Source organism: Strix uralensis, chromosome 2 (assembly GCF_047716275.1).
Source record: "Strix uralensis isolate ZFMK-TIS-50842 chromosome 2, bStrUra1, whole genome shotgun sequence".
In the NCBI taxonomy this organism is placed as follows: Eukaryota; Metazoa; Chordata; class Aves; order Strigiformes; family Strigidae; genus Strix; species Strix uralensis.
In genome coordinates this window covers 66,845,843-66,860,690 of record NC_133973.1, presented here as the reverse complement: position 1 = coordinate 66,860,690, position 14,848 = coordinate 66,845,843, and the positions used below count along the sequence as shown (strand labels likewise).

At 39.3% G+C, this 14,848-nt stretch overlaps 1 protein-coding gene across 1 annotated transcript in view; it reads right to left on the bottom strand.

The window, feature by feature from the left end:
* Positions 1 to 1,008: 1,008 nt before the first annotated feature.
* The window catches only part of SLC9A2 (solute carrier family 9 member A2), a 32,714-nt gene continuing 18,874 nt past the window's right edge, over positions 1,009 to 14,848 (bottom strand). Inside the window, exons 6-12 of the mRNA XM_074859105.1 lie at positions 12,276 to 12,365; positions 10,913 to 10,983; positions 9,290 to 9,451; positions 8,604 to 8,700; positions 7,561 to 7,692; positions 5,584 to 5,674; positions 1,009 to 3,483 (exon numbers count right to left, since the gene is read on the bottom strand). Coding sequence (XP_074715206.1) covers positions 3,113 to 3,483; positions 5,584 to 5,674; positions 7,561 to 7,692; positions 8,604 to 8,700; positions 9,290 to 9,451; positions 10,913 to 10,983; positions 12,276 to 12,365 — 1,014 coding nt within the window. The 3' untranslated portion in view covers positions 1,009 to 3,112. The remainder of the gene's footprint in view (positions 3,484 to 5,583; positions 5,675 to 7,560; positions 7,693 to 8,603; positions 8,701 to 9,289; positions 9,452 to 10,912; positions 10,984 to 12,275; positions 12,366 to 14,848) is intronic.

The window sequence follows — 14,848 nt, the reverse complement described above, 5'->3', positions numbered from 1 at the left end:
CATAAATATTTCCCTACTGTCCCTAAAACTGGGCATTGTGCTTCCTCACCAAGGCAGTAAAATATCAACACTACAGAGTGTACTAGGGAGTCCATCTGGAAACAAAAAATTTATGTGTGGATTTGGCGAGTATCCCAGTCACTGCTGAAGATGTGGTTTCCTGAAAAAGTGAAAAACGTGTCCCGCCAATACATGACTTTCCCCATCAGATGGTGCTCGAGGACAGATTTACTGGGCACTTCGTTCTCCAGCAAACTTTGATACAACATGAAAGAAGTCTCAGCAAGCTAAGTTAGATGGGCCTTTTAGAAAGATCAAAGGTGCTATTGAACGTGTTTTCCCTTTGCAGGAAAAGGTAAAAAAAAAAAAAAAAAAAAAAGATAGGAAAAGGCAGACCTCTGACCCCAACCAGAGCAAGAGTTGTAGGAGAAGGGCTACCTCGGACATAGCCTGTGTCACCTGCTGCTGTCATTGCTACTGAAAAGGAGAACACCGAGGAAAGCAGTTCCCAGAGATGATGAGGGTCTGACCCAGCAGTAGGGGAAAAGAGCCTGAAAGGGGTGGGAGGAGCAGGAGGGAGGAAGGGAGAGAGCGTTTGCAAGGAGACAGAGTCCCACGAGATTTGTGATTCTGCTTCCTAGTGTAACCATGCTGGAGATCTGGCTTGATGCTTGTATTCTGTGGATCTCAAAGTGCTCTGGAAAGGTAACAATGTGCTAGCATCTTCTGAAGCACCAAGAGCTTAAGACCATATTTCATAAAAACAACCTTCAATTCAATGTGCTTGTACTATGGGGCACCCACTTTAAGTACCAATGATTTGAACATGCACTGTACTAATGCACAACCAGAAAGGCATTAAGGTTCCTGAAAGCTGCATTATTTAAAATTGTGCCACAAAAAATTACAATCATTTGAAAAAAAAGGCAGCTCTCCCCAGATACAAGCCCATTACTTGGTCATTACCGGCACATGAATGAGAAAGCTCCACAGGGAGTAAACTAAATGTTGATGTGCAACACTTCACATTTATTTATTTGGTCAGATATAAAACACCTAATCTAAGCAGGCTGATCTGCAAGAGGATGTGGTTTCAAAACTAAAATCAAACTGGGGATTCTTTCTTATTCAAACATGATCCCAATAATGCAGTGACAGAGTACTCACTGACAATTTTACTGTTGAAACATATTTTCCTGTTGAAAGACAAATTCAAACTTGTTTTTAAAGCTTGCTGGCTTTGTTTGAATCTACAGGAGATGATCATTAAAGGATAGCTAAGTCCTAAGGATTCCACAAAAATCATCTGTTGAGAATAGCCATGACCATTTGACCGAGATTTCTAAGGTTCACATAGCCATCCCTCTGCAGCTTAGATTTTGCATTTGACACACAGCGAAATCTCCATAGCTGAAACAGAAGAAAAAGACTAAAAGACCTGTGCCAATAAAAGAGTTTAGGAAGGTTTAACATTTCAAATACATACGGGAAATAAATATTTTGGAAAAGCTGTTAGAAGAAGGAAAGTCTTAAATCCCCATTTATAAAACTAATTTATCAACCTTGTCCACGAACCTCTGAAAGAAATCTACCCTGTGATTTTAAAAGGAAATTCTGATTTTTAATAGTTCTTTCAAATCAAGTTTAAATTAAAAAAAAAAAAATCTTATTGCCCACAGATTTAGAAATGTACTAATGAAAAAGAAAAGTTATGATTTCACAGTGTACATTCTTCAATGAACGTCATCAATCTTGTAACAAGTAGAATGAAAATTATTTCTGCACTGCACTGAAATGTGTATCTGTGCTGCAGCAAGCTCAAAACTTAAGACAGATTACGTGGGACAGAAAGTGCAAATTCCTGAGAGCTACAGTTAAGTATCATTTATTTTAATGCACCCTCCCTTCCCATATGCACTCAAATGGCAGCCATTTATGCTAGGATGAAGAAGTGAGTGTTTCTTACGAGTATTATTAAGGTGCACAGTGACTTCAACTGATTCCAGGGCCCCGCTGTGCTACTTTTCTGTACAAACAAATAAGATGGAACATATTTGTTCCTTGGAGTGCATAGCTCAGACAAAGAAAAGATTATCTTTCCCCTTTTACAGATGAGGAAACAAAAAGTAAAGCAAGTTGACCATGGTCACAACTGTGAGTGAACGAGCTTTCGAGTCTCAGTGGTCCCTGACTCAAACAGGAGACTGCTCGCTTCATCTGTGTGCAGCGCTCTGCAACTATTCTACCGCTGTGTTTGCACTGCATCCAAGAAACTAAGGTGCAAAGAGCAATTTTGAATAAGAGCATTATTTATCCACTTGAAGTTTTTTCTTTTTAGGGTTTCTGGTGTCCTGCTAGGTGCTCACAGATCTTGTTGACATTAGTGAAAGTCAAGGTAATTCAGATTTCCTTTGGTGATCCTCAGTACCTTTCAAAGGTAACATATTGCCAAAAATTCAGAAAGTAAAAATTCAAGCTATTCAGGTCTTGTCTCTATTACAACTCCTTTCTATAAACTGTATTTGCAGTTCTCCTCCTACAGCTTGTTCCTTCTCTTTGTCCTCTTTTTCTGCATCACAGTTCTTCGAACAAACTGGGCTTCAGGAATATACTTATTCTTCTTACAAAGTCTATATGATAGGTGCATTGTGCAATTTTCAGTGTTACTCATATTAAAGCTCTGGTTAAAACAAGTATTATTTGATTATAAATAAAAGCTGAAATGATACAATTTTCTTTTTACGAATCCATTCATCACTGGATTTTCAACAATGATTTTCAATGGATAACTGGGTATTAAACCTGCATGACTTGGTTCCACAAGAGATGATGTGATAAGGCACATTTCCATCCTATCTTAATAGTGGAAATAATGTGATTAAAGCATTGACATAAGTTATTTATAAAAGATTTTTTTTTTTTTATGTCTTCAGCTTTGCAATTGCCAGTATTCCTTTCACTTAGTTAATGGCATTGACTTTGCCCAAATGGAAGTGGTTAGATCCACATTGAGGCTTTTTTTTTTAATGGATCCCATAGTCTGATCAGATAGTTTAGAATCCTAATTCAGTATGTCCATGGTTTATTACCAATAGTTCTCTTTTTGCTATGTTCAGTACGGCTGGTTCTCAGGCTTATTTCTCTGCCTTTCCCCTTGCGATGCCTGCCTAACTAACCGTGGTGGTGGCGTAGGTCTTGCTGATCCATGGTCTGCAGTCATATCTTCCCTGCTCAAAGTGCCAAATCTTGGTCTCGTCAGCAATGGCTGTCTGAACCCAATGGATGGCTGAGGCAAGGCACTTGGCTCCTGTGGCTCTCCTCGTCCACCCTGGCTCCCATCAACTTCGTTCTTCCACTCCACCCTAAAATCAGGCGGTGGCCTCTGCTGTCTCAGTCTCTGCTCTCTCAAGATTTTCCCTGCTCTGGGTCTTAGATTGAGCACTGTGGTAGCGGCATCCATCTCGGAGTCACTGCTGTCACCCACTGTTATTTGAAAACAAAATTAAAATTTTAGGTGAATAACATTACTGTTTCAGGAATATTCAAATAACAGCACACTGAGCACTAGCAGCCATAGAAGAAAGATTCCTCATGTTTCCTAAATTCGATGTTTTCTGATTAGACCCTGTAATAGACACTTAACTCTCTCAGGACAGAGGATAAATTTGACTTACAAACATCCCTCCCCTCAAAACTGTGATTTTTAGAAAGCCCTCACTCAGCTGCTCCTTAACTGCCAAGTGCCCCCCAGTTTGAGTTGACATTTCCCCAGTTCTGGCTCTGGACAGGGAAAAACCTCTCTCCCTCTGAGCTACTTGGGGTCTAGTCCTTGCTCACGTCCAAGCAGGATACAAAAATGAGATTTCTCACTCTCACATCCCATGAAATCTAATCTGAGAGGCATTTTCAGAGCACAATATGTACAGGGACTCCGGAAACCTGACTTTGGAAAAGAAGCACCAGTACTCCACTGAACAAAGGATCTCCCAAGGTCAACATACAGATGGGAGGAAACATCCTGTCCTTAATATGCCTAAATGTAAGATATCAAAGAAAATGCACAGGGCAAATCTCATAGGTTACAAGTGCTGCAGACTCCTTCACCCTCTCACAGCAGTGTAGAAAATGGTCAAGAGAAGGCTGGCATAATCACCCAGGAAATGCTCTTAAGTAATTGCTACCAGATAAACCAAGCCAGAAGCTTTCTGGATGTGTACATGTGCGTATATTTTCCCCAGCAGACGTCTTTTAAATTGATGCTTCAGTCATTTGGTAATCATTTTAACCATTTATGAATGCCTCAGATTTGTTCTTAAACTTAATTCAGATATGGTGTTTTAACTATATCAAAGCAAAGAATTGTGTATTGTGCAACTGTCATAAGAACAACTTCCATTAGTAGCCTACATGTTATTTGTTTTAAAAAGGTGAGGAAGGAGTCAACAAAATATATCACCACATAATTGTCCATTCACCCAGATAAATATGTATCAAGGAAGGTCTTCATCAGACTGTGTTTGCAGGCTTTTTCCCCCTTTAATATGTCAAATAATATATTTTTTGACAATTGAATAATCTGGAGGCACATTTCCTCTTTAATTCTAGGTGACAGTAGGTGACCTCTGCAGACATAAGTACAGAATAAAAGGCATCCTCTTATACATTCAGGAGACCAAAGATGTAATTATTAACAAAAACATGGTCTATTGCTAAATTAATTTGGAAGAGTGGGAAACTAATTGGGGTGGGGATCAGGACATTTTAATAACTGTGCAGAGATTTCATCTTCCCAGCAAGAGATCTTGATGGTTGCTTGTCATGAAAGGAAATGCATGGTATAAGCATGGTAATGCAACCGGTAATAAGCAAAAGTAATATATAGAATTGGGCAAAGTTCTCACATCAAATGGTTGTCTTCTTCCAGATTATTTTTTTTGTTAGAATTCAACTCCAACATAAAACATTTATGAGTTTTGGCAGGGGAAAAAAAAAAAAAAAAAAGACATTTTGGTTGTAAACCACAGCATTTTGAGAAGTTCTTCATGAGAACTATAAACCAGACCTCATGTCCTCATTCTCCTCCCTGACTTGGTTCTCAGAGCAGTGTCCTCTACTCTGACCCCAGTGAGAAAAGAAACCAAACAGGCTTATAATCCAAGAGGGAGATCTGGACATTATGGAATAAATACAAGGAGAATGAGTCATGGCAGTGTTTCTGGTGCAGAAGTGTTTCAGGCTGCTGCTCGCTCACATAAGGAGATGTGCTGGGAGGACGACACCACTATGACATTTGAACTGAGAAAGCCCCACAAGACTCTGCTTGATGTGGCATTTCTTTATACTCAGATACCTGCATTAGTACCCATCACTTTTAATGCTCTAAGACCCCTGCTAAATATCCAACACCTAGAAATGTGCTATGAAGGTATTAACTCTAGAATTAAAGCATGTGCATGTAAAACATTTAATATTTATTTGAAAATTAACATGCTGATTTCTCTACATCATCCCTGGAAAAACTTTCCTTCTATGTAGGTAAAATGACTGCAGCACAGTAAGAGACAGCAGAAAATTTTTCATTACCTTTGGAAGATGTTTTATTTCTCACTCGTAGTTTCTCTGGGAGTTTTGTGTTTTTAGGAAGTGAAAGGAATCTTTTTGTATTTGCAGCAGCCTGCGTGCAAAGAAATATAAGAAATGTTAGGTTACTGCAGACTGAAGTACCTGCATAATGTATGTTAAGGTACATGACTGAGGCTTGAACGAGTTTATGTAGCTAAAGGGCTGGAGAGTAGTTTGAGATTAGCTAATATGTGATCTTTTGCTACACTCTCAAGTTAACGCTGATTGCTGGTTGAGGTCTGTGCTAACTAAGGTAAAGACTGAGTAATCTCAAGCAGCTTAATCAAAGGAAAGCCTAGCGATATGCCCTCTGAGATCAAAGTTAATAAATGTATGTGCTCTAACCTCAACCTTACCTGTACAGGTTTTCCTAAGGAAGGTAAATGTTGCAAGCATGGCATCACTTCATGCAACTCCCATTTGAAACTTTTTATTAGTCAGATGCAAAAATTAGGTTGAGACCAAAGCTTGGGCACAAGAACTAATCTGTATTCTGATCCTGCAAGCACTTTATACATATAAATGACTTTATACAGTTGACTAGTCACACTGAAGTGGACGGGGAAGTTAGGCACCAGCGTGATCATTTACCAGTTCAGGGCATAAAATCCTTGTTTTCCCAAGACTAAGCTCTAAAGGCCCTGGGAGCAAAGCACACCTCATACTTCCTGGAACATGAGAGGTACTTTCCAGGACAGGTTGCTTTTTTTTAAAATTCAAAAGTTTCTCAAGGGCATCCTTTCTTACATTTGATAGAAAGATTTTTTAAAACTCATATAGTCTATCAGCTCTCCTCTGCTTATTGCACACTCAAAGGGAACCTGAAAGGAAATCTATTTTCCATAAGAGATTTTTCCTCTTTGGATATTGTTGTGCTGCTCAGGACCACTATGCTTCCGTCTGTGGTGGATTCATCCAAGGATAATTGTTTTTAAAATTAGAGCCTGTGCATTTTAAAAAACTGTCAAGACACCCCGTTTCTCTCCCTGCCCCGACAATGTCTCAATCCTGCTGAATCTCTTTATTATTCCACCTAGTAAATCACTTATTTGTATGACAAAGACAACATATATAACTGTGATTGAGAGGGGAAAAATCATTCAGAAACAAACTTATTGTCACAATTAACACCACAGTAGCCCTGGTAATGATCACAAATAAGACATAGTACGTATTGGAGACATCATTCCAGCCTCAGCTGCTGAAGGACAACTGTATCAATGAAGACAACAGTCACTAAGTGTTCTTGTAATATGAAAATACATATTTATAGAATAATTAATTTCCCTGATACCTAAAATGGGAAGGTGATTTGGGGGATCAGCTTCCCTGCTGAATCAGTGTGCTCTGTTCATGGTCTGAAGTTTACAGTGAAAATACTGCAGGATTGCCTCAAAGAGCCAAATATGATCATACCACAGCATTTCTTGTAGGTGGAAGGGGTTTTCCTATTCTGTGTCAAAACCTAAAATCCTGACTACATTTTATAAATACTAAAGAGCCCACAACATTTTTCAAATGAAGGTCTCACTCTGACTGACTCAATTAGAAGTTCTCTTTCCCATATTTTGGAGCATACTGTAAGTATTTTGTCTACCTGAAAGTCATTTTCAATCCAACCATCCATGCTTCATCAAAATACTGATAGAGAATACTGACCATCCCTCAGATATATACTGTGTACAGCCTGTTCAGTTCCTCTGAGATAAAATTATAGCAGTAGATCCCACTCCCATATCACGTTCTACAAGACTGAAGCTTTGCTGAAAGGGTCAACACAAATTAAGGGGCCCCTGTGTGCAACGGAAGGTGTAAGTGACATTATATGTGCAGTTGTCTTTCAAATTCAGGATTTTTGTTTTTACATTTCAGAATTTTTTCTGCATGACATTTAGCTACAAAGAACTGCTTTCTATAAAACAACCAAAATGCAAGTACCGGTCTTTCTCTTGACAGGCTGTTCGTTTTCCTCAGGCTCTCCCTAAGGCTGTGCCGGCGACGGATCAGAATTTCTTTGGCCTGCTTTTCATTTGCATCTGCAGCCAGGCTATGTCGGTTATATGACGTTGTCTGAAATATAAAAGCAATGGTCACATTCTGAAAATCATAATGTCAAATGTGTTGAACTGTATGCACAGTGCAAAACAGCCTTTTTGCTTTAACGTTTTAATAAGCATCATAAATCCTTGAGAACAAAATCATATCGCAGATGATTAAGAACAAGAACAGAAATTATGCCAGGATTTCTTCAGTCATCTGCTTCACAAGCACCTGTTTGTTTGTTTGTTTGTTTGTTTGTTTTTAACCTGCTGATATTTGTAATAGAAGAGAAATTAGAAAAAGCTGGGTTAATACAGTGCTTACCCCCACATTGTACTACCTCAGTCAATATGTCAAGAGAGGGCATACATTTGAAAGCAGTAAAATGAGTCACCTAGGAGGAAGTAATTTTTACCTCCAGCAAGCTGAAGCTTGCTCCACTTTTGAATGTTTTCCAAGGGCTCGGGCATTCAAACTACTTAGCCACAGGAGGGTAAATGTGAAATGTCCTTTTGCTTTTATTTCACTATTTTTCCAGGTCATCACCTCTGCTGTTAATACAAACAACTTCACAACTGGAGGCAAATGGGAAATCTAATCCCATATCATGAAGCGACCAAAATACTGATATAAGTGGACAATGCTGGGTTGAGTGTGCACCTACGATCCTTTTTAAATAATATAAATAAGTTTCAGGTAATATGACAAAAACATTAAGCTTTATCAATAGTATAAGATCAACTAAGCTATTTACATAAAGGAGTATGAATATGTTGCTGTATGTATGATAGGACATGGATTCATAGGCAATAGAAGTAAATAACAGCATTGATTATTATTCTATGGTACAGCAGATATACTAGCCCAAAGATACATTAGGGAGGTAATCAGTATATTCAAAGAGTAGTGGGATATTTAAGTATGCAAAACTTCATCCTTACTCGATGTCGTATTTGGTAGAGATTCTTTGTTAATATTTCCCGCATGTTTTCCATTTCAGTGGGAGAAAGCGGCTTTATCTTTCCTTCATGATAGTCACTGTGGCAAGATAAAGAAAGGAAAATAGAGGAAAGAGAGAGCGAGGAAGAATGTTTTTATTTTTATGATTGGGAATTACATTTGTACTATTTCCTTTGTTAGTGTTGGAAACAACATTTTAAAACAACCAAAGAACAGGTGAAAATGTAACATGTAGGAATGAAATCTTGATCTCATCTGAGTCAGTGGTAAGGCTCAAAACTCAGTCTCCGAAATTTGATATAAATTACACAAAATTGTAAATTTGATTAAGGTACTTTTCAAAATGTCCCTCAGGCTTCCCCTGTAGCTATTCGCAGCAGATGGGCAGGCACTGGTTCAAATACATCTCCAGTCTACATGGCAAATCAATGTTCCCATAAGCAGCTGCCCTTGTGAAACTACACGCTCCAGACGAGCGCAGCTCACCAAGTGCTTTGTGTGTGAGCTGAAGGCAAAACACTCTTGTTTTGTATCCACTTACTGTTCAGGTGACATTTGGACACAGAGCGTCCTAAGTCGAAGTGATTATCTTGCCTACAGACTGGGCTGTGAAATAAATTACGTGACCCAGCTGAAATGCTTGGCCACGCTGGCATCACTTCCTTACCTGAGAGACACCGACGATGGGACCTTGCTTATCATTCCACTCTCTGCCATCTCAATAGCATGTTTGATTTCCAGCTTCTTGTATAAAGAAACAATGCTGGATTTGGGCTGGTTCTCCCGGATTAGAAGTCTTCGCAGGTATTTATTGTCAAACTTTTTAAACCTGTACGTGAGGCAAACCAACCCAACCAGTTAATTTTTACTGTGCATAGTTAAGGAAAGCCAATATACCATAGTTAATGAAATTGTGAAGGCGTTTATTCCCTGGGAATGTGTCTGTTCATATTAACAACCTACTGCTGAGTAACATAACAAAGGGTCAAGTTCATCTTTGCTTCAGATAGATAGTCTTAACCTGTCTTAACCTGTGTTTTGGTTAATACGTTAATGGACAGTCTCCCTAGCAGCAACTTTTAACTTTTAGGTATTCTGTGTTATTGGGCAATATTATTTTTAATTGTCCATTTTCACTGAGACAAAGAGAACATTAAATATTTACTGTAATAACAAACAAAAGGTCTACATTTGCACCGACTGCTTTTTCTTTGAAATTTTAGCCTGCTCTTGTAAACCTCTGGAAGTTCTCCCTTCCTCTAAAGCAACTGCAACCCTCTTGGATGCTTATTGAAAAAATATTGATTACAGCTGGGGTTATTTTGTTTGTCAGAAAATATTTTGCCCTCCAGCCATTCTGAAATTATTCTTGAATTTGGGTCTGAAGGTCATGAAGGGGTGGGACCCTCCTTTGCTCCATAATCTATTAATTAAAGATCTCACACAGACTGGAGAACCAGGCTGAGTAAAGGAAAGTTGTACCCATGCCATGCACCTGTCAGGAGAGTGTCCTTACTGTGTTGCCCTCAAGACATTTGGAGAGGGCTCTTCTCAGCCCTTTCTGCAGGTGATACTCCTCTTTGTATAAAACACTTAAATTCTTCTTGAATGAGCAATGCCCACCCTTTGGGTCTAAAGGATTTGGGTGTTAATGAGTGTGCTTCTGAGAAAAGGGAGTTAGATCCAAACCAGTGATGATGATTCAGCAGCTGAAGTGAAAACATGAATTATTCAGGTATTGCCAGTGGTAATCTTCTTAACTGACACTAAGTCTTAAATAATACCGTCAAGAACTGTGGAGCTGCCTGCCATTAGGATCTCTCATGCTCCTCATACCAGCCAGCGCCTTGATCTTTCTAGAGAAAGCCCCAAAGCTTTTGTATGTTTCCCATCAAATAGGGAACTAACCCCTCACTTAACACTGCAGAGACATGCAATTTGCAAGAGGAAAGCTGGATGGGATGAAAGGCTCAGCAGACATATAGGAAATGCTCTGAAACAGTCAGAAACAGGGAGACAACAAGCACCCTCAGAAGGTACCATACTTTACCCTGGGATCAGAGGGCTGCCTTTCTTCCCAGCTGGAGATTTTGTTCTACTTGCTTGTGGTTTAGTAAAAAGACATTGTTTTGCTGCTTTCCCTTTGTAACGCACACATTCTAAAAACAACTATCTGCTTTCAAGAATAAAATGCTGAAAATGAAATATGATGCCCAACAGCCTTCCTTTGTTGCTGTTGAGCCAGTTCAGCCACTCCTGTATAACAAAGAGTTTTAAATGCCATTCTTACTTATCTCTCCAGAAGTTGTGACCCCAGTGTCCACACACATCTTCAATTCCAGTCTTCACATGGTCAAAGAACTAAAGGGAAAACATTGGTTCATTACATAAACTTAAAGACATCACTTGGCTTGCCCTTAGGCATTATTAGTTTCTAACTTATTTCAAACCAGAAACGTCTAGTCAGAATTCAGGGCGATGCTTTGGTTTAACTAAATGCAGTCTAACCAAAGTGATTCAGACTCTGTTTTGTTCCCCTGGAGCTTCCTTAGCTCACAGCCCCAAGAAGACAGAAGTTAGTTGCTAATTTCCTCAGTGTCAATCTTGCACAGCTTCTGCCTGAATCTAAAGATTTTTCAGATATTTTCACTTTTTTTAAGTTCCCTAACCACTCAGGGCTATGCCTGGGACTTCTCCAGGAACTTCCCCAGGCCTCACAGTGAAACAGGTATGACTTTGTGGAGGAGAGAACCTGAGTGGGCAGCAGTTCCCCACAACAGCCCCTTGTGATGCACAGGACAGAGCTGATATATGTAGAGAATCAGGTCCTGAGCTCCTATTTTAGGAAACTCTGGTATAGCCTCACCTCAAAGCATCCTGATCACCTAATACTAGAAACACACTCTTCCTCATCATATTATGAATTATGAAAGAGTAAATCAGTTCAGCTAAGATCTCGCTTGATCCCCAGAGGCAGCTTGTTTGCTCTTAATTCAAGTACCATAGTAGGGGTCTCTCAAACTCAGGGGGAAATCCTGCTAGATATGTCCAAAGGATAAACTCTAAAAGGATAGACTTTCAGATGCCTAGATAGACTTCTTTGCTGAATGTGGCCCTTATTATTCCTCTTTTTTTGAATTTAAAACCACCTGCCACAGGTGTGATGCAAGGAGAAATACAGTCAAGAATAATAAACTGCAATAACTGGAGACATGCACATACCAAATACAAATCCATAAAGAAGCTGATGATGTGAGAGTTAAGTAAGTTTAAGAAGAGTTTGCATTTGTTTAATTAGACTAACTCAAATGCAGTGTAATGTAATTAAATTGGCAAATGTTTCCTAATGTAGCAAAGTTCTAAAAACATATCTCATATGTGAAACAAACTACAGAAAGTTAATTTACCTCAAGAGGTGAACAATTAAGAAAGTGAAGATTCCAAAATAATGATACATAATAATACCAATTTTGGTACTTACCAAAGGTTAAATATAAGCTTTACAGTTATTGTGCTTATAACAGCTGTCAAAAAGAAATCTAAGAGTGTGTGCCTCTCTGTAATACCATATGCTGAATCCTTGTCTTACTGAAAGCCACTAGGAATTTCATCTATATGAGGGTTTCATCTATGACACTGAAGCTGCAACATACCCTGTTATAAATTTCTTCACTGACAGCAGGCTGCTTTTTATTTGACCTTTTGACATCAAGAAACTCCACCAGTGGGCGAATTGTTATTCCCTGTGAAGAAAAAAAAAAAGAAAGGCAAATAGTTCTGGGCTTTTTTCCATAAACATAAAGAAAAAACAAAGCCTTTCAGTCTTTTCCATCTCTGTCAGAGCATTGAAAATGGCTGTACACACCTTCTTAGCTCTGGATACCCTTTCACCTTCCTAACCCCAAAATCCAGCCTGACACAATAACTATAATAGTGAATTCACTCTTGTGATTAGCAGGTGTTGCACTTAGCTATGAAGTCCTTATCAGCACACAGACTCCACTAATGCAACAGAAGGAAGGAAGGGGATCCCTAGAGCTAAGAGGTGCAAGAGGCACAGCCTGGCAGACCCCATCAGGAATATGTCACTTACCCCATCCATAGTATTTTTTAACTTTTTCTTCAGTCCTGTTATGCATTAGAAAAACCCTCACTTGTTTTCTGAATTAATAAACAGATACCCCATCATTCCAAAGCAAATATTAAAAGTCCTCTTTTTTAGTGATTAATTCCAAAACAGGTACTCAAAGATGTGTCAACAGTAGCACTAAAATTGCTATTCAAGATCATGACACTAAGATGTTTTGTAAATATGTGTCCTTGCCTGAGTATTTTCAGAGAAGGAACAAAAAGTTTTGGCTATCCCAGAATGATATAATGGTTTTGAACAATTATTTCTGTAAGAATTGACATAATTTGCTTAATTGTATAGGCGCACTGGCACAGGGGAGAAGAATGACTCTCTCATGGTGTTGAGATCAATCCCTACTATCCCAGACAACCAGGTCACGTATTTCTTTTCATAAATGAATCAAGCTTTATCGTAAAAGTAGTTAGGTTTCTTTGCCCCATTGCTCATACTGGAACACTCATCCTGAACCTCATTGTTCTGATAATTAGAAAGCTGCTTCTTAATTGCATCATGGTCACTTTGTACCACTTTGTTCTTGTGCCAACATTTGTCTTTTCAGTTTAAACAATGTTCCTCCTCTGGTGTTCACTCCCTCATATAAACAGTAATTATATTCCCTCTTCTCCTTCATTTTGCTAAGACCAAGGCATCCTGGTCTTTCACATGACAGGCTTACCAGTTCCATGATCACTCTAGAACATGACACTATTCTCTGATGGAAATACCTGTCTCAGTATGTCTTAAGATCAGATTTGCCTTTCTTCTGTCCGCACTGCATTGGTGGCTTAAACTCCACCCTGTTATCAACCAGTACACCTGTGTTTTTTTCCCTTTCTATTTTTTTCCAAACAAAAGGTTCCCATTTCATAAGAGAAATCCCTAGTAAGAAAGTCCAAGCAAGAACACATTTTCACTTATTGCTGTTAAATTTCATTCTGTTTCTTATCATATTGGCCCTCCATTATTCTCTTCTTTCCACATGATACCCCATCTTGCTGTCACTCTGAGAACACCTTCCAAAGCCTGTCATAAAGAAATATCGGCAACAAAAAACTCCTACGTTTATGCCATGGTCAATAACAAGAATATTAAACAAAACCATCCCCAGGAACCATCCTTGAGGAATTCCATTAATAACACCTCATCAGCCTATTATTTGACCAGGGTGGTCGAACACTGGAGAGGTGCCCAGAGAGGCTGGGGTATCTCCATCCACAGAGATATTCTGCACTCAGCTTGACATGGCCCTGAACAACATGATCTAGCTTTGAAAGTGTCCTTGCTTTGGGCATGGGGTTGGACTGCAGACCCCCAGAGATCCTTTCTGACATCAAAGGACTATATGCTTCTATTTCCCTGTATAGAGGAAACTGTCAGCTCCTTCCTCATTCACTTTACAGTCACCCTAATGTCAATCTAAACCTCAGTTTAACAAATAGTTAAGCTAGCAATCTCCTATGCAGACCCCTCCTCCAAAGATTTTACAATAGTCAGTTAGATGAGATTACTCTAGAAAATAAATTGCCTTATCAAAGAACGATACCAAGTTTCCCTTTGGTAAATGATGTTGCATGTCATAACACATTCTGTTTACCTCCATATTTTAAATTATTCTATCCTTCAAAATAAGTTTTCACAGTTTACCTGCTATGGTCAACTAACCGACCTCTAGCTGTTCCAGCCACCTTTTCTCCTTTCCCAAGCATGAGCACAGATACTTGCTACTTCCCACGGCACCTTTATCCATGTAAAAGGCAAGCTAAAAAACCACATTTTTTCCCACAGACCTGAAATTCCATGTACGAGCCTCTCGCATCTCTCTCACTGCTCTGGATAATGACAATTATTTGAGGGACTTAGCCTCCTCTACGTTTTGCTGGTTTCAGTCATTTCCCTCTCTCTTGCTCACTCTTGACCAGGCTTCCATGGCCAGGTTGACACTGGAGACAAGTTCTTCACGTTCTCCCACACACCTGGTGTTTTTGGATGTCCAGCTGGTTTGCAGCATCACTGCCTAACACCCAGACTCAAGCACTCCAGTTTACCTCCCAGTGCCCCCAGTGTCTTCCATCCCTTGCTCACTGTGTAGCCTGT